General features: G+C 52.2%; 1 protein-coding gene across 3 annotated transcripts in view; it reads right to left on the reverse strand.

Annotated features, from left to right (window-relative positions):
* The window catches only part of HECTD1 (HECT domain E3 ubiquitin protein ligase 1), a 121,275-nt gene that overhangs the window by 38,326 nt on the left and 62,929 nt on the right, over positions 1-20,020 (reverse strand). For all 3 annotated transcript variants that reach the window (XM_069730391.1, XM_069730376.1, XM_069730381.1), the window contains exons 15-20: positions 18,292-18,368; positions 18,079-18,213; positions 17,798-17,944; positions 10,677-10,771; positions 9,511-9,616; positions 9,249-9,383 (exon numbers count right to left, since the gene is read on the reverse strand). In XM_069730391.1, the coding sequence (XP_069586492.1) occupies positions 9,249-9,383; positions 9,511-9,616; positions 10,677-10,771; positions 17,798-17,944; positions 18,079-18,213; positions 18,292-18,368 (695 nt within the window). The remainder of the gene's footprint in view (positions 1-9,248; positions 9,384-9,510; positions 9,617-10,676; positions 10,772-17,797; positions 17,945-18,078; positions 18,214-18,291; positions 18,369-20,020) is intronic.

Below are 20,020 nucleotides of genomic sequence, written 5' to 3' on the forward strand. Positions count from 1 at the left end.
ACATGATTTGCATATACGTCCGGAATCAGGAGGTCATTAGGGGTCCAAGTTGCAGTCACTCCCCCCTGCTTCTTCTACCGCCTAGAGCTGCAGTCACACCCCCCCTCCCCCCCTCACTTCTTCTACCACCCCAAATCAGGAGGTCATCAGCAGACTGCAGTCACTCCCCTGCTTCTTCTACCACCCTGAATCAGGTAACCGGGGAGCTGGAGCTGCAGTCACCCCCAGCTTCTTCTACCACCCCAAATCAGGAGGTCATCAGCAGACTGCAGTCACTCCCCTGCTTCTTCTACCACCCTGAATCAGGTAACCAGGGGGCTGGAGCTGCAGTCACCCCCAGCTTCTTCTACCACCCCAAATCAGGAGGTCATCAGCAGACTGCAGTCACTCCCCTGCTTCTTCTACCACCCTGAATCAGGTCATCGGGGGCTGGAGCTGCAGTCACCCCCAGCTTCTTCTACCACCCCAAATCAGGAGGTCATCAGCAGACTGCAGTCACTCCCCTGCTTCTTCTACCACCCTGAATCAGGTAACCAGGGAGCTGGAGCTGCAGTCACCCCCAGCTTCTTCTACCACCCCAAATCAGGAGGTCATCAGCAGACTGCAGTCACTCCCCTGCTTCTTCTACCACCCTGAATCAGGTAACCAGGGGGCTGGAGCTGCAGTCACCCCCAGCTTCTTCTACCACCCCAAATCAGGAGGTCATCAGCAGACTGCAGTCACTCCCCTGCTTCTTCTACCACCCTGAATCAGGTAACCTGGGAGCTGGAGCTGCAGTCACCCCCAGCTTCTTCTACCACCCCAAATCAGGAGGTCATCAGCAGACTGCAGTCACTCCCCCTGCTTCTTCTACCACCCTGAATCAGGTCATCGGGGGCTGGAGCTGCAGTCACCCCCAGCTTCTTCTACCACCCCAAATCAGGAGGTCATCAGCAGACTGCAGTCACTCCCCTGCTTCTTCTACCACCCTGAATCAGGTAACCAGGGGGCTGGAGCTGCAGTCACCCCCAGCTTCTTCTACCACCCCAAATCAGGAGGTCATCAGCAGACTGCAGTCACTCCCCTGCTTCTTCTACCACCCTGAATCAGGTAACCAGGGGGCTGGAGCTGCAGTCACACCCAGCTTCTTCTACCACCCCAAATCAGGAGGTCATCAGCAGACTGCAGTCACTCCCCTGCTTCTTCTACCACCCTGAATCAGGTAACCAGGGAGCTGGAGCTGCAGTCACCCCCAGCTTCTTCTACCACCCCAAATCAGGAGGTCATCAGCAGACTGCAGTCACTCCCCTGCTTCTTCTACCACCCTGAATCAGGTAACCAGGGGGCTGGAGCTGCAGTCACCCCCAGCTTCTTCTACCACCCCAAATCAGGAGGTCATCAGCAGACTGCAGTCACTCCCCTGCTTCTTCTACCACCCTGAATCAGGTAACCTGGGAGCTGGAGCTGCAGTCACCCCCAGCTTCTTCTACCACCCCAAATCAGGAGGTCATCAGCAGACTGCAGTCACTCCCCCTGCTTCTTCTACCACCCTGAATCAGGTCATCGGGGGCTGGAGCTGCAGTCACCCCCAGCTTCTTCTACCACCCCAAATCAGGAGGTCATCAGCAGACTGCAGTCACTCCCCTGCTTCTTCTACCACCCTGAATCAGGTAACCAGGGGGCTGGAGCTGCAGTCACCCCCAGCTTCTTCTACCACCCCAAATCAGGAGGTCATCAGCAGACTGCAGTCACTCCCCTGCTTCTTCTACCACCCTGAATCAGGTAACCAGGGGGCTGGAGCTGCAGTCACACCCAGCTTCTTCTACCACCCCAAATCAGGAGGTCATCAGCAGACTGCAGTCACTCCCCCTGCTTCTTCTACCACCCTGAATCAGGTCATCGGGGGCTGGAGCTGCAGTCACCCCCAGCTTCTTCTACCACCCCAAATCAGGAGGTCATCAGCAGACTGCAGTCACTCCCCTGCTTCTTCTACCACCCTGAATCAGGTCATCAGGGGGCTGGAGCTGCAGTCACCCCCAGCTTCTTCTACCACCCCAAATCAGGAGGTCATCAGCAGACTGCAGTAACTCCCCCTGCTTCTTCTACCACCCTGAATCAGGTCATCAGGGGGCTGGAGCTGCAGTCACCCCCAGCTTCTTCTACCACCCCAAATCAGGAGGTCATCAGCAGACTGCAGTCACTCCCCTGCTTCTTCTACCACCCTGAATCAGGTAACCAGGGGGCTGGAGCTGCAGTCACCCCCAGCTTCTTCTACCACCCCAAATCAGGAGGTCATCAGCAGACTGCAGTCACTCCCCTGCTTCTTCTACCACCCTGAATCAGGTCATCAGGGGGCTGGAGCTGCAGTCACCCCCAGCTTCTTCTACCACCCCAAATCAGGAGGTCATCAGCAGACTGCAGTCACTCCCCTGCTTCTTCTACCACCCTGAATCAGGTCATCGGGGAGCTGGAGCTGCAGTCACCCCCAGCTTCTTCTACCACCCCAAATCAGGAGGTCATCAGCAGACTGCAGTCACTCCCCTGCTTCTTCTACCACCCTGAATCAGGTAACCAGGGGGCTGGAGCTGCAGTCACCCCCAGCTTCTTCTACCACCCCAAATCAGGAGGTCATCAGCAGACTGCAGTCACTCCCCTGCTTCTTCTACCACCCTGAATCAGGTCATCGGGGGCTGGAGCTGCAGTCACCCCCAGCTTCTTCTACCACCCCAAATCAGGAGGTCATCAGCAGACTGCAGTCACTCCCCTGCTTCTTCTACCACCCTGAATCAGGTAACCAGGGGGCTGGAGCTGCAGTCACCCCCAGCTTCTTCTACCACCCCAAATCAGGAGGTCATCAGCAGACTGCAGTCACTCCCCTGCTTCTTCTACCACCCTGAATCAGGTAACCTGGGAGCTGGAGCTGCAGTCACCCCCAGCTTCTTCTACCACCCCAAATCAGGAGGTCATCAGCAGACTGCAGTCACTCCCCCTGCTTCTTCTACCACCCTGAATCAGGTCATCGGGGGCTGGAGCTGCAGTCACCCCCAGCTTCTTCTACCACCCCAAATCAGGAGGTCATCAGCAGACTGCAGTCACTCCCCTGCTTCTTCTACCACCCTGAATCAGGTAACCAGGGGGCTGGAGCTGCAGTCACACCCAGCTTCTTCTACCACCCCAAATCAGGAGGTCATCAGCAGACTGCAGTCACTCCCCCTGCTTCTTCTACCACCCTGAATCAGGTCATCGGGGGCTGGAGCTGCAGTCACCCCCAGCTTCTTCTACCACCCCAAATCAGGAGGTCATCAGCAGACTGCAGTCACTCCCCTGCTTCTTCTACCACCCTGAATCAGGTCATCAGGGGGCTGGAGCTGCAGTCACCCCTAGCTTCTTCTACCACCCCAAATCAGGAGGTCATCAGCAGACTGCAGTCACTCCCCTGCTTCTTCTACCACCCTGAATCAGGTAACCAGGGGGCTGGAGCTGCAGTCACCCCCAGCTTCTTCTACCACCCCAAATCAGGAGGTCATCAGCAGACTGCAGTCACTCCCCCTGCTTCTTCTACCACCCTGAATCAGGTCATCAGGGGGCTGGAGCTGCAGTCACCCCCAGCTTCTTCTACCACCCCAAATCAGGAGGTCATCAGCAGACTGCAGTCACTCCCCTGCTTCTTCTACCACCCTGAATCAGGTAACCAGGGGGCTGGAGCTGCAGTCACCCCCAGCTTCTTCTACCACCCCAAATCAGGAGGTCATCAGCAGACTGCAGTCACTCCCCTGCTTCTTCTACCACCCTGAATCAGGTAACCAGGGGGCTGGAGCTGCAGTCACCCCCAGCTTCTTCTACCACCCCAAATCAGGAGGTCATCAGCAGACTGCAGTCACTCCCCTGCTTCTTCTACCACCCTGAATCAGGTCATCAGGGGGCTGGAGCTGCAGTCACCCCCAGCTTCTTCTACCACCCCAAATCAGGAGGTCATCAGCAGACTGCAGTCACTCCCCTGCTTCTTCTACCACCCTGAATCAGGTAACCAGGGGGCTGGAGCTGCAGTCACCCCCAGCTTCTTCTACCACCCCAAATCAGGAGGTCATCAGCAGACTGCAGTCACTCCCCTGCTTCTTCTACCACCCTGAATCAGGTAACCAGGGGGCTGGAGCTGCAGTCACCCCCAGCTTCTTCTACCACCCCAAATCAGGAGGTCATCAGCAGACTGCAGTCACTCCCCTGCTTCTTCTACCACCCTGAATCAGGTAACCAGGGGGCTGGAGCTGCAGTCACCCCCAGCTTCTTCTACCACCCCAAATCAGGAGGTCATCAGCAGACTGCAGTCACTCCCCAGCTTCTTCTACCACCCCAAATCAGGAGGTCATCAGCAGACTGCAGTCACTCCCCTGCTTCTTCTACCACCCTGAATCAGGTCATCAGGGGGCTGGAGCTGCAGTCACCCCCAGCTTCTTCTACCACCCCAAATCAGGAGGTCATCAGCAGACTGCAGTCACTCCCCTGCTTCTTCTACCACCCTGAATCAGGTCATCAGGGGGCTGGAGCTGCAGTCACCCCCAGCTTCTTCTACCACCCCAAATCAGGAGGTCATCAGCAGACTGCAGTCACTCCCCTGCTTCTTCTACCACCCTGAATCAGGTAACCAGGGGGCTGGAGCTGCAGTCACCCCCAGCTTCTTCTACCACCCCAAATCAGGAGGTCATCAGCAGACTGCAGTCACTCCCCTGCTTCTTCTACCACCCTGAATCAGGTCATCGGGGGCTGGAGCTGCAGTCACCCCCAGCTTCTTCTACCACCCCAAATCAGGAGGTCATCAGCAGACTGCAGTCACTCCCCTGCTTCTTCTACCACCCTGAATCAGGTAACCAGGGGGCTGGAGCTGCGGTCACCCCCAGCTTCTTCTACCACCCCAAATCAGGAGGTCATCAGCAGACTGCAGTCACTCCCCTGCTTCTTCTACCACCCTGAATCAGGTAACCTGGGAGCTGGAGCTGCAGTCACCCCCAGCTTCTTCTACCACCCCAAATCAGGAGGTCATCAGCAGACTGCAGTCACTCCCCTGCTTCTTCTACCACCCTGAATCAGGTAACCAGGGGGCTGGAGCTGCAGTCACACCCAGCTTCTTCTACCACCCCAAATCAGGAGGTCATCAGCAGACTGCAGTCACTCCCCTGCTTCTTCTACCACCCTGAATCAGGTAACCAGGGGGCTGGAGCTGCAGTCACCCCCAGCTTCTTCTACCACCCCAAATCAGGAGGTCATCAGCAGACTGCAGTCACTCCCCTGCTTCTTCTACCACCCTGAATCAGGTCATCAGGGGGCTGGAGCTGCAGTCACCCCCAGCTTCTTCTACCACCCCAAATCAGGAGGTCATCAGCAGACTGCAGTCACTCCCCTGCTTCTTCTACCACCCTGAATCAGGTCATCAGGGGGCTGGAGCTGCAGTCACCCCTAGCTTCTTCTACCACCCCAAATCAGGAGGTCATCAGCAGACTGCAGTCACTCCCCTGCTTCTTCTACCACCCTGAATCAGGTAACCAGGGGGCTGGAGCTGCAGCCACACCCAGCTTCTTCTACCACCCCAAATCAGGAGGTCATCAGCAGACTGCAGTCACTCCCCCTGCTTCTTCTACCACCCTGAATCAGGTCATCAGGGGGCTGGAGCTGCAGTCACCCCCAGCTTCTTCTACCACCCCAAATCAGGAGGTCATCAGCAGACTGCAGTAACTCCCCCTGCTTCTTCTACCACCCTGAATCAGGTCATCAGGGGGCTGGAGCTGCAGTCACCCCCAGCTTCTTCTACCACCCCAAATCAGGAGGTCATCAGCAGACTGCAGTCACTCCCCTGCTTCTTCTACCACCCTGAATCAGGTAACCAGGGGGCTGGAGCTGCAGTCACCCCCAGCTTCTTCTACCACCCCAAATCAGGAGGTCATCAGCAGACTGCAGTCACTCCCCCTGCTTCTTCTACCACCCTGAATCAGGTCATCGGGGGCTGGAGCTGCAGTCACCCCCAGCTTCTTCTACCACCCCAAATCAGGAGGTCATCAGCAGACTGCAGTCACTCCCCTGCTTCTTCTACCACCCTGAATCAGGTCATCAGGGGGCTGGAGCTGCAGTCACCCCCAGCTTCTTCTACCACCCCAAATCAGGAGGTCATCAGCAGACTGCAGTCACTCCCCTGCTTCTTCTACCACCCTGAATCAGGTAACCAGGGGGCTGGAGCTGCAGTCACCCCCAGCTTCTTCTACCACCCCAAATCAGGAGGTCATCAGCAGACTGCAGTCACTCCCCCTGCTTCTTCTACCACCCTGAATCAGGTCATCAGGGGGCTGGAGCTGCAGTCACCCCCAGCTTCTTCTACCACCCCAAATCAGGAGGTCATCAGCAGACTGCAGTCACTCCCCTGCTTCTTCTACCACCCTGAATCAGGTAACCAGGGGGCTGGAGCTGCAGTCACCCCCAGCTTCTTCTACCACCCCAAATCAGGAGGTCATCAGCAGACTGCAGTCACTCCCCTGCTTCTTCTACCACCCTGAATCAGGTCATCGGGGGCTGGAGCTGCAGTCACCCCCAGCTTCTTCTACCACCCCAAATCAGGAGGTCATCAGCAGACTGCAGTCACTCCCCTGCTTCTTCTACCACCCTGAATCAGGTAACCAGGGAGCTGGAGCTGCAGTCACCCCCAGCTTCTTCTACCACCCCAAATCAGGAGGTCATCAGCAGACTGCAGTCACTCCCCTGCTTCTTCTACCACCCTGAATCAGGTAACCAGGGGGCTGGAGCTGCGGTCACCCCCAGCTTCTTCTACCACCCCAAATCAGGAGGTCATCAGCAGACTGCAGTCACTCCCCTGCTTCTTCTACCACCCTGAATCAGGTAACCAGGGGGCTGGAGCTGCAGTCACCCCCAGCTTCTTCTACCACCCCAAATCAGGAGGTCATCAGCAGACTGCAGTCACTCCCCCTGCTTCTTCTACCACCCTGAATCAGGTCATCAGGGGGCTGGAGCTGCAGTCACCCCCAGCTTCTTCTACCACCCCAAATCAGGAGGTCATCAGCAGACTGCAGTCACTCCCCCTGCTTCTTCTACCACCCTGAATCAGGTCATCAGGGGGCTGGAGCTGCAGTCACCCCTAGCTTCTTCTACCACCCCAAATCAGGAGGTCATCAGCAGACTGCAGTCACTCCCCTGCTTCTTCTACCACCCTGAATCAGGTAACCAGGGGGCTGGAGCTGCAGCCACACCCAGCTTCTTCTACCACCCCAAATCAGGAGGTCATCAGCAGACTGCAGTCACTCCCCTGCTTCTTCTACCACCCTGAATCAGGTCATCGGGGGCTGGAGCTGCAGTCACCCCCAGCTTCTTCTACCACCCCAAATCAGGAGGTCATCAGCAGACTGCAGTCACTCCCCTGCTTCTTCTACCACCCTGAATCAGGTCATCAGGGGGCTGGAGCTGCAGTCACCCCCAGCTTCTTCTACCACCCCAAATCAGGAGGTCATCAGCAGACTGCAGTCACTCCCCTGCTTCTTCTACCACCCTGAATCAGGTCATCAGGGGGCTGGAGCTGCAGTCACCCCCAGCTTCTTCTACCACCCCAAATCAGGAGGTCATCAGCAGACTGCAGTAACTCCCCCTGCTTCTTCTACCACCCTGAATCAGGTCATCAGGGGGCTGGAGCTGCAGTCACCCCCAGCTTCTTCTACCACCCCAAATCAGGAGGTCATCAGCAGACTGCAGTCACTCCCCTGCTTCTTCTACCACCCTGAATCAGGTAACCAGGGGGCTGGAGCTGCAGTCACCCCCAGCTTCTTCTACCACCCCAAATCAGGAGGTCATCAGCAGACTGCAGTCACTCCCCTGCTTCTTCTACCACCCTGAATCAGGTCATCAGGGGGCTGGAGCTGCAGTCACCCCCAGCTTCTTCTACCACCCCAAATCAGGAGGTCATCAGCAGACTGCAGTCACTCCCCTGCTTCTTCTACCACCCTGAATCAGGTAACCAGGGGGCTGGAGCTGCAGTCACCCCCAGCTTCTTCTACCACCCCAAATCAGGAGGTCATCAGCAGACTGCAGTCACTCCCCCTGCTTCTTCTACCACCCTGAATCAGGTCATCAGGGGGCTGGAGCTGCAGTCACCCCCAGCTTCTTCTACCACCCCAAATCAGGAGGTCATCAGCAGACTGCAGTCACCCCCAGCTTCTTCTACCACCCCAAATCAGGAGGTCATCAGCAGACTGCAGTCACTCCCCCTGCTTCTTCTACCACCCTGAATCAGGTCATCAGGGGGCTGGAGCTGCAGTCACCCCCAGCTTCTTCTACCACCCCAAATCAGGAGGTCATCAGCAGACTGCAGTCACTCCCCTGCTTCTTCTACCACCCTGAATCAGGTAACCAGCGGGCTGGAGCTGCAGTCACCCCCAGCTTCTTCTACCACCCCAAATCAGGAGGTCATCAGCAGACTGCAGTCACTCCCCTGCTTCTTCTACCACCCTGAATCAGGTAACCAGCGGGCTGGAGCTGCAGTCACCCCTAGCTTCCTCTACCACCCCAAATCAGGAGGTCATCAGCAGACTGCAGTCACTCCCCCTGCTTCTTCTACCACCTTAAATCGGGAGGTCATCAGGGGGCTGCAGCCACTCCCCGTGCTCTTCTATGACCCTGAATCAGATTATCAGGAGGATGTTGGCGCAGTATTTATACCCTGTTTCTTCTACCACCTTGAATCAGGAAGTCATCAGTGAGATGGAGCTGCAGTCAGTTTTAATAAATCGTTTTCTCACAATGAGCACTGATCACAAAGCAGCAATGCTCCGGCTGGATTATACAGGCATTGACACAGGAGCTTACAAGCTTCAACTTACTACAGACATGATCCCAACTTCCTGCAGTCCGCCTCTGTTATTAGGCATGTACTTAGCCTCTCTTTTTTTCCTTCTTTTTTAAAGAAAAATAAACAACCCCTGGTTGCCAGCACTTTAGCGTTTTTTTTTAAGGGACAGACCATCAAGATTTTTAAATTCATTTGAAGAATTACTTTTTTGGATTTCTTTTTCATTTAATGGACGAAGAATGAAATTGCTCAGAGCTTTACGACCAGAACTTGTTGACACCCTACAGAAAGTGATCGGAGGCAATGTACCGCCTCCTACACACTAGCCCAGTTGTTTTTGGGCATTTTGTAGTAACCCAAAATGTAACAACAAATAATGATATTTGCATTTAAAGCTTGCCAAGAGTATGTTCCCACACTATGTGTAACCCACCATTTTAAGCAAGTACTGCTCCAGGGACTCCACAGTCGCCAGAGGCTCCATCTTCAGCATGCGACCAGTGCGGTCAATAAGGGAGGTCTCTCCAGGCGCCCGCTCCAGTCTAAACCGAAGCCTCCGAGTTAAGATCTGAACAAAGCACCAATAGGAGAAAGAAAAACAAGAACCATTTGATCAAATGTCTTAATGATCAATTTCATTAAAAACCACAAACAAAACATGTTTTTCCACCTGTACTCCAATTATTGGCATCTACCTGTAGGTTGTAGTTCGATCCGGGAGTATCATACAGATGTAATGGCAGCCGTTCTATAGATTCAAGCACTGCAATCAGTTTTCTGACCAGTGCAATTGCTGGACGACTATTGAAACAAAGAAAACAATATGCAAATTTACATATCCTAAAATAAAAAAGAGCTAAGTAGAATAAATAGTTTGCAATTTACCTTACACAGATTTTTACAATCTAAAATATAATGTTTAGCATAATGAATATCTGCATTAGTAGTCATCTGACTAGCGCATTAACCTGGAAAGAAAATGATCCACAATTGCTTCTGGCCTATTCTTCCAACCAAATACATGCAAGTAGGAAAGTGTGCCGAATACTGCAGGCTTAGATTCCCTACAGATTGAGAAAGGCCCTCACCAGCTCAGGAAGCAGAAGCGCACACTCCGCTCTGAGCGCACACACAAATGATCTGCAGAGAATTTAACAAAGTCACCGTCGTTTTCATCTTTCTTTCAGAAATCAATAGAACAAATGAAATTTTAAAACTTTGAAAAATATCTCATCAGAGGGATCTGCTGCTTTCTCCTCCTGGGGTGATATTTCATGCTCAGTTCATGCGTGAAACGTGTACAATCTGTGTTTAAAGAAGACACATTTCCCCATTATAGAAACAGGAGAAGGCATTTCGTGCCTATAAGATTCTATGTAGAGGGTAGGAGCTAGAGGAAGAAACTTTCTTCTGAAAGTTCTCGAGACTAAAGTTACAAATTGTACGAAAGTATATTTAGTTTAGTTACACGTTTGTATTATGTTAAATGAAATATGGATTACATCTGCGCTGCTGCGACAAATAATAGATCCAGATATACTGTTAGGGTGTTCGGGTGGTTTATTCAACGCGTTTCGAAGCTCAAAGGCTTCTTCTTCAGGAAGTTTCCACACAAAGATATATCTGGATCTATTATTTGTCGCAGCAGCGCAGATGTAATCCACATTTCATTTATTATAACGGTTCTGAGAGGTCGCAACGCCGACCTGTGGATCTGCAGCAGCTGACAACTACATGCCTTTACTGTGTACCACCAGGTGAGCAGTTCTCTCACAATTGATTAAGAACAATCCTGGGGATAAGACCCTATTTGCGCTTTTTTTGTCTCCTATCTTTCAATACGTTTGTATTATGTACATACCTTTCGTCATCTTCATTTTCACTAAATGCAGTTTTGAATACATTCAGTCGTTCCACCAGCTGTCCACAGTCCTGCTTCACATCAAAATCTTCACTCTATAGAGATGTATAAAGCAACAATATAATAAACATGTTCATCTGATGGCATTTTAGTATTAAAGGCGCTTTCCAGGACATCAACATTGACGGCCTATCTTTAGGGTAGTTCATAAATGTCTCACCAGTGGGGGGTGGACACCCAACACTTCTGCCGATCGGCTATTCCCGATGCCACGGCGGCCAGAACAGCTGTGTCAACTGTATAGCAATTTACAGCTGGGTACAGAATATCCACTCCTATTTGAATCAATAAGGGGCAGATGTGCAGTACCCAGGCGCAACCACTAATCCACTGATTGAGCTGTGGAGCTCCGCAACTGAGCAGTTTTGGCTGACACCAGGAACAGCTAATCAGCAGGAGTGCCAGGTGTCGAACCTCCACGGATCAGACATTGATGACCTAACCCAAGGATAGTCCATCAATGTAAAAGTCTCAGACAACCCTTTCAACCCCCTCACGACATGCGCCGTACATGTACGGCGCATGTCGTGTCCCTCCCTTTGATGTGGGCTCCAGCTCGGAGCCCACATCCTTCCAGGCACATGTCAGCTGTTTTGATAAGCTAACATGTGCCCAACAGCCGTGGGTGGAATCGCGATCCACCCACGGCTGTAAACCAGTTAAATGCCACTGTCAATCTCTGACAGCAACACTGAATGTGATTGCACTGGAAACGCGTCACTAATCCCGCCCATCTGCGCCTTGTAACATGACCGCAGGTCGCCGATGGGTTGGCATGACAACCCGGGGTCTGCAGGAGAACCCAGTGGTTGTCAGTGCCGGATTGCTATGAGCATGCAACAGGTATAATAAAAAAAAAAGTTTTTAAAAATATTAAAAAAAAAGTTCAAATCACCCTCCCCATTCAAAATAAAACAACAAAACAAAAAAAAATACAAATTTAGTATCATCGCGTTCAGAATCGCACGATCTATCAAGCTATAATAAGAATTAATCCGATTGGTAAATGCCAGAATTAAGTTTGTTAGTCGCAACGTTATATTAAAATGCAATAACGGGCGATGAAAATATCATATCCACACCAAAATGGTATACATAAAAACGTCAGCTCGGCATGCAAAAAATAAGCCCTCACCCAGCCCCAGATCACGAAAAGCAGAGACAGTATGGTTATCAGAAAATAACAATTTTTTATTTCATTTATTTATTAAGAAACTTTGGATTTTTTTTTCACCACTGAAATAAAAAAGCAACCTTTACATGTTTGGTATCTATGAACTCGAAATGAGCTGGAGAATCATAATGGCAGGAAAGTTTTCGCATTTGGTGAACCTAGCAAAAAAAAAATCCAAAAAACAGTTGTGGAATTGCAATTTGTTTTCAATTTCACCACACTAGGAAGTTATTTCCCATTTTTGTGTACACAATATGGTAAAACCAAAGATGTTGTTCAAAAGTACAATTCGTTCTGCAAAAAACAAGCCCTCACGTGGCCATATTGACAGAAAAAAGGAGATTTTTGTGTACTCACCGTAAAATCTCTTTCTCTTAACCCCCAAATTGGGGGACACAAGACCATGAATGTTATGCTGCTGTCCACATCCGGGTCCCCCAGCGATGGCAGATCTGGCAAAAAATTTCGGGATGGAGAGACCACTCTCCCGAGTCTATTCCTTGTCGGCTGAGGAAGTCTGCTTCCCAGCTGTCCACACCCGGAATGCGGACCGCCGAGAGAACCGACCCTGTGTCCTCCGCCCAGTGGAGGATGTGTGACACTTCTCGCATCGCCTGGGTACTGCGGGTCCCCCCTTGGTGATTTTCATATGCCACAGCCGTGGTATTGTCCGACTGTATTCTGATGTGAGAGGCTGCCAGTAAGTGATGGAAGGCCCTCAATGCCAGGAGAATGGCATGAATTTCCAGGATGTTGATGGGCATGGTCGCTTCCACTGGGGACCACTTGCCCTGTGGTGTAGGTGCACTGCACCCCAACCCGTTAGGCTCGCATTAGTGGTCAGAAACTTCCATTGACCTGTGAGAAAAGATTTCCCCTTTGCTAGCGAGGATGGCTTGAGTCACCAGTGCAGGGACCTGCTAGTTGACGACGTTAGCTGGAACTCTCTGTCAAGAGAGAAAGGGTTCTTGTCCCAGGACTTGAGGATGGCTAGTTGGAGAGGCCTGAGGTGAAGCTGGGCAAATGGGACCGCTTCTATTGCTGCCCCCATCCTGCCGAGGACTCTCATGGCAAACCGGACAGATCGAGGGGGTCTGCGGAGGAGGGTGCAGTTCTAGGCGGAGAGCCAGTGCCTTTTCCTTGGGAAGGAGCACTAAACCCCTGGAGGTGTTGAATAGAATTCCCAGGAAGGTCAGAGACTGACTTGGGATTGGTGATGACTTTTGTAGGTTGACTAACCAGCCCATGCGACTCAGAGTGTCGATTGTGATTGAGACGCTGAGCTCGCAGTCCTTGAAGGTGGGAGCCTTGATGAGTAGATCGTCCAAGTATGGAACGACTACTATGCCTCTGGAGTGCAGGACATCCATGGTGGCTGCCATGACTTTGGAAAACACCCTGGGAGCCGTGGCGAGTCCGAACAGGAGAGCCACGAACTTTTAGTGGTCCTGGTCAATTACGAACCCGAGAAACCTCTGATGGGCAGGTGCAATCGGTATATGCAGGTATGCATCTTGTAGGTCTATGGAGGTGAGATATTCTCCCTTCTCCATGGACGCAATGATGGATCGAAGGGACTCCATGCGGAAGTGACGGACCCGTACATATTTGTTGTGTTGTTTTAGGTCCACTTGGGGACTACGAATAGATTGGAGCAGAACCCTCGTAAGCGCTCGGCTGTGGGGATCGGTACTGTGGCACCCCTAGGGGTATTTGCCACAAAAACAGTTACTGACACTAAATACAAATACTAAAATAGCAAGACTGCACTACCACCTCCGGCCAGAAGGGGGAGCTCCAGAGACTCCCCTTGATCCATTCTGGTCTGAGAGAAGAACTGGCAGTTGGGCTAAGGAGCTGAAAGTGAGAGGTCATACAGCTGAATTTCTAACAGCCCTATGACGGTTTCCAGGCCCAAATCACCGGCCTGAGGAGAAAAGGGACAGAGAAAACGGACATTGTGAGAACCGGGTAGCATTAATTACTACCCAGAACAGGCGCAAAGACAGATACCGGATCCGTGGCTGTATTCATTATATATAATACAGCAACCGGAAAAACGTGAGGTGTTATCAGCTTCACTAGGGCCAGACGCAGCAACAGACACAGAGTTCAGCGATACTCCTGGAGGGGGTAAGCCGATAAAAGGACTCGGGTTGCCCGTCGAACCAGGACCCGGAGGGGACAGATTGGGCCGGCAGCCAGTTCACATACAGCAGCAGGGCCACACAGAAACTGCGAACATTAAGAGGCGAAGACCCCGGCAGGGTCACAGTAACTCAAAGTTCCCATACAGACTCCGGTGACAGGACTGGTTGTAAATCCCTTTATGTTGAAGTAAACTGGTTAAACGTTTCAGTGCCTCAGACTTTCATTTGGACAATAGCTATCTATCCAGGATCAGGATCATCATCGCTGAGAGAACCTGCTGCTGATCAAGTAAGTGCCTGTTCCCTCATGATACCCCTTACACTGTGCATTGCCTGAGGCCACAGCACCGGGTCAAGCCACCCGTGACATCTCCCTCAAGAGACAGACCCCATTGGTCCGGTGCTGGGTACCCCGGTCTCTTGGGCGTCACAGTACTATGACTCCTGCTTGAAAAAGCGAAGAGACAGCTTGTCGGAAGGCACGAGCCTTGGCTGGTGGTTTTGGGGGGAGAGAGAGGAAGAATCGGTCCGGTGGGTTGGAGGTGAACTCTATCTTGTATCCGGAAGACACTAGTTCCCTGACCCACCTGTCTTCTGTAATAGGCAGCCAAACTGGATGAAAGAGCAAAAGTCGGCCGCCTACGGGTGTGGTGTCTTCCGGAGTCCGCGAGTCATGATGAGGAGAAAGTCTGAGATTTTCCTCCTCTGGGCTTAGACTGGCCTGCTTTTGACTGCCAGGTCTTGTCCGACCTTTGCGTCGATCGTGGGTTGTCCCTGCGTGGGGAACGGTTACGATTTTTTGCTGGACGCGAGACCGACCAGCCCGAGTAGTTCTGAAAGGATCGGAATCGAGTTTGGTTACGCTTCTTGTAAGTGCGTTTAGGTTTCAGTTGGGGAAGAGAGGTACTCTAACCCCCGCTGGCGTTGGATATCATCGTGTCCATCTGTTCACCGAAAAGTCGCCCACTGAGGAAGGGGAGGTGCGTGAGGGACTTTTTTGAGGCTGCATCCGCTTTTCATTCCCGCAGCCAGAGGATACGCCGAATTGTGATGGCGTTTGATGCTATCCCCGCTACACCCCTTGCTAAATCCAGAGCTGCATGAAGCATGCAATCTGCTACAACTGCTATTTGAACCGCTTGGTCCGACAACTCAGGAGCGGATGCTTGGAGGCCAGCTCGTATATTTTTGGCCCAGGCCAGAATGGCCTTGGCAGCCCAAACTGAAGCGAATGCGGGAGCCAGGGATGCCCCTGCAGCCTCGAAAATTGAACGACCCATGCGTTCTACCTGCCGGTCTGCTGCGTCCCTGAGGGTTGAGCTATCTGGCAGTGAAAGGAGGGTCTGTGCTGCTAGTCTAGAGACTGGGGGGCCTACTTCGGTGGGGCTGTCCATTCCTTGGTATCCTTCTGCGGGAAAGGGTACCTCGCCTCCGATAAGCAAATTTTTTCTCAGGCTGTGAGAGCTGCTTTTTAAGGATCGCCTTAAACTCTGGGTGGTTAGAGAAAACCTTAGGCGGCTTTAGAGGTCCTTCAAAGGAAATCTTGTTTTCTGGGGTGGCGGATCAGAAATGTCCAGCACCCGATGGATGGAAGAGATTAAGTCCTCAACTAGCGCTGTATTGCTAGGGGGGATTGGGATCAGGGACCCCTCTGTTTCCTTGTCTGAGTCGGTGTCACAGATGCCTTCCAAATCCTGTGTATCACTGAGGCGTCCCCTGCTGGGTGAGCTGGGACGGAGGCCTTGTCTTCTCGGGGATTGCGGAGATCTGCATTGTCTGCCCCTGGAAGCGGACGGTCTAGATGACCTGGAACTACGGTGTCTCTCCCTAGAAGGGGATGACCGTGTGCTATGGGATGACGCAGATGGACTTGACCTATGGGTCCGCTTGCGTCCTGACCTGGACGTGGATGTGCCAGGGTCGTCGTGTCCCTGAGTCGAGGAGCTCTCCCTTTGCTGGGTAGCCGTCATAGCCGAGGCATGACTCTGCAGAGCCTGAAGCAATGTGGAGGTTAGGTTATCTATAGACCGTCAGATTGCGACATCTGAGTGACCCATTCTGGCGTGGCATTGGACACCGAAGCATTGGCAGGGGCTTCTTGGGGCTCTGACACAGTAGTCTGAGTGCAGTCCTGGCAGTGCGGGTACGTGCTGCCACTGGGGAGAGTGGTCCTGCAGGCTGTGCAGAATGTATAATAGCAGTCCTGCCTGGTTCTCTTGGACCTTGAGCCCGACATAGTGCACAAAGTGCAGAAGGGCTGGCTATGCAGAGAACCTTACAGGGGTAGCTATGCAGAGGAACCTATAGGGGAGCCTTATAGGGAATATGGATTCACAGCCAAGTAAAAACAACCCAGCTGTGATCTTACCCCACCAGTTTGCCCCTAGGTCCAGCGGCGAAGATCCACAGTCCTGTGCCCCCCGGAGACTGGCTGGCCTGGCCTTGCTGACCGGGAGATGCAGGGTTAATCCTTGCTGCAGTAGAAATGGCCGCCGAGGAGAAGAGAAAGGGGGAGAAGGGGCGGAGAGCTGAGAAAAAAGGCGGCAAAGCTGTGTAAAAACGCGCCTTTCTGTCTCGATCCACCCCCAATATGACACTCTACAGTGTCATATTTGTTATCCGGGGAGCGGGCCAGGGGTTGGGGAGGAGGCGACGAATTCAGCTAGGCCGAAGCCGCGGCCTAAATTAGATGCCTGATGCCCAGAAAGGCTCCAGGCCGGCGCGAACGTCCGGGAGGTCGGATCTGAACCGAACCCCCCCCCCCCTCCTTCCCGGATTTAAAAGCAGGATAGCGGCGGGGCTATAAGCGGAAGGGGGGCCCTGTGAGGGGTCCCCCCTGAGGCAGTATAGAGCTGGTGCTACCTCAGAGACAGGGGCGCAGGCAGCCCTGTGTTTCTATTGTGCCATGCCTGCCTGCACTCCCCCCGGCCCCGACAGGAGCCCGCAGCTGGGCTGGGGTCCCTGGATGCAGGCGCTGTGTGCTAGCCCCTTGCTGGGAGCTGCAGAGTGCTGCCTGTAAAGGCCCTATCTGAGGCGTCTCAACCTAATGCCTAATGGAGGGGGATTAGGGAGGTGCTGCTGACACCTTCAGGGGCTTTATCCTCGCCTCGACCCAGAAACCAAAAGGAATTGGGGAAGGAGGGGGGGGAAGTCTCGACTTCGAACCAGCACCCGAGGGACTGGGTAAGGAGCGACATGGGGAAAAAGCCATCTCGACTTCAACCGGGCACCCTGTAATAGGGGGCCGAGGAAGGAGCCATGCCAGGAGTCTCACAGGAGACCCACTTTTCTTCATCTGTAATCCGTCAGAAAAAAACGGAGTAAAAAATTTTAGGTGTGCCTCCTATGCGACACTAAGCAAAAACTGGAGAAGGCTGACGCCATCCAGAGGAGGAGCCACAGTTAATCTTTTTCAGATTATGCACAGTGTAGCCTCCTAGTGGACAGCAGCATAACACCCATGGTCCTGTGTCCCCCAATGAGGCGACAGAGTAATAAAAAAAAGTTATGGCTCTGGGAAGAAGGGGAGCAAAAAACAAATGCAAAAACGAAAAAGGGCTGTGGTGTGAAGGGGTTAAAGACCCATTTTTGGTCATATTTATGTGGTCAATGGATATTCCAAGTGTTTTGGTGTTTTTTTCTTAGATACTTCGGTAAAATAACTAAATATATGAACTCCCACGATAGCAAAAGTCAGGCTGTCAAAGCGTCAGTATAATAATCCCAAGAATACGTACATTATTGAGGACAGTGAGCAGTGCCTGCACCAAGCCACTGCTGCACATTTCATAAGGAGAGATGGTAGTTTCATCCTTTAGCAGCACAATTAGGTTTTCCAGGGCAGTCTTCATTAAATCTCTCCACGTATTCTCACCTTCAATACACTAAAACAGAAAAGAAATCATCTGATCAGTACAGATATATATGTTCACATTGCCGTATGTCCCTACAGACATTCTGCAAGGAAGACAACAACTACTATTTTTCCTAAATAACGTTGCAGCGAGCTTTTACAGACCTGTCTGTTGGTGTGAAGTTCCCATGAAGACTCCAACTGTGTGGCGATATTCCGCAGGGTGACCACCACACCACGTGGCATACTTTCCACCGCTTTAAAGTGATCATCATACAAGTCCCGGGCCATTGTCCGTACCTGGGGTGAAAAGCAGAGTCATGAGCAGTCATGGTTCGTGCTGTACTCAGACGTACCTACAAGCGATGGCTGACGTACCTTCTGCTTCGTCTTCTCTAACTTAGACTTCAGCTTTCTACCTCTTTTACCCGTCCAGCCGGTGACAAACTCTGAACCTGAAACACAAAGAAAACATGGATTTTTGAATACTCACCATAAAATCCTTTTCTCTGAGCCACTCATTGGGGGACACAGGACCATGGGTGTTATGCTGCTGCCACTAGGAGGCCGACACTAAGTAGATCCAAAAACATTAGCTCCTTCTCCGCAGTGTACTCCATACACACACTGGCTCCAGCCGAACAAGTTCCGTGACAAAGCAGTAGGAAAACAATAACAATATATGAGAGTATACCAACGTCAAATCAAAGAACATACTCAAGCCGTCAAGCCAACGGGGTGGGTGCTGTGTTTCCCCAATGAGTGGCTCGGAGAAAAGGATTTTACGGTGAGCACACAAAAATCCATGTTTCTCCTTCGCCTCATTTGGAGACGCAGGACCATGGGATGGCCTGGGGAATCGACAAGACAGACCAAACCTCACACTCCAGCCCCCTAGAGATGTGTTACTGAAGCCTGCAAGATTCGTCTTCCCAGGCTCGCATCTGCTGAGGCCTGAGTGTGAATGTGATAGTGTTTCGAGAAGGTGTGCAGACTGGACTAAGTCACAGCCTTGCAAACCCGTTCCACCGATGCCTGGTGTTGAATGGCCTAGGAGGCACCCACCAAATGAGTGGAGTGCGCCTTAATCTCCGCTGGGGTAGGCTTGCCTCTGACACGGCAAGGCTCGAATAGCCAAACGAATCCATCTGGCTATTGTGGCGGCGAGTCCCTTCCTGTGACCCTCAGGAACAAGAAATAGGGCATGTCTCCCGAAAAGGCGCAGTCTGTGAGACGTACCGTCTGAGAGCCCTCACCAGGTCCTAAGTGTGAAGGGCCGTCTCAAAACGGTGTATTGCTGTTGAACAGAACGAGGGCAGGACATGTCCTTGTTAGGCTATATTCACACTTTGCGGATTTTGCTGCGGATCCGCAGCGGATTTGACCGCTGCGGATCCGCAGCAGTTTCCCATGAGTTTACATTTCAATGTAAACCTATGGGAAACAAAAAACGCTGTGCACATGCTGCAGAAAAATCCGCGCGGAAACGCTGCGGATTACATTCCGCAGCATGTCACTTCTTTTCTGCGGATTTTCAGCTGCTCCAATAGAAAACTGCAGTTGAAAATCCGCAGAAGAAAACGCAGTAAAAACCGCGATAAATCCGCAGTGAAAACGCGCTGCGGTTTTCACTGCGGATTTTGGAATTCTGCTGCGGAAAAATCCGCAGTGGAATCTGCAAAGTGTGAACATAGCCTTAAGGTGAAAGGAAGAGACTACTTTGGGCAAGAAAGATGGAGACTGCCTGGGGACCACCTTGTCCTGGTGAAAAATTAGGAAAGGAGCTCGACAGGACAGGGCAGCTAACTCCAATACTCAACTGACTGACGTCACCACGACAAGAGAGGCAACCTTCCATGAGAGATGGGTGAGAAAGAAGTCCTTCAGCAGTTCAAAGGGAGTCCCCTGTAGAACACAGGACCAGGTTAAGGTCCCAGGCATCCATTCTATAGAGGGGTACCAAATGGGAGACTTCACCTGCAGTTTAGAAGCAATCCTACGCAGGAAGAAAACAGACAAGGCAGAAATCTGACCTTTGAGGGAACTAAGCACTAGGCCTCAGTCCAGGCCAGCCTGAAGGAACTCCAGAATGGACAGAATGGAGAAA

Source organism: Ranitomeya imitator, chromosome 1 (genome assembly GCF_032444005.1).
Source record: "Ranitomeya imitator isolate aRanImi1 chromosome 1, aRanImi1.pri, whole genome shotgun sequence".
NCBI lineage: Eukaryota > Metazoa > Chordata > Amphibia > Anura > Dendrobatidae > Ranitomeya > Ranitomeya imitator.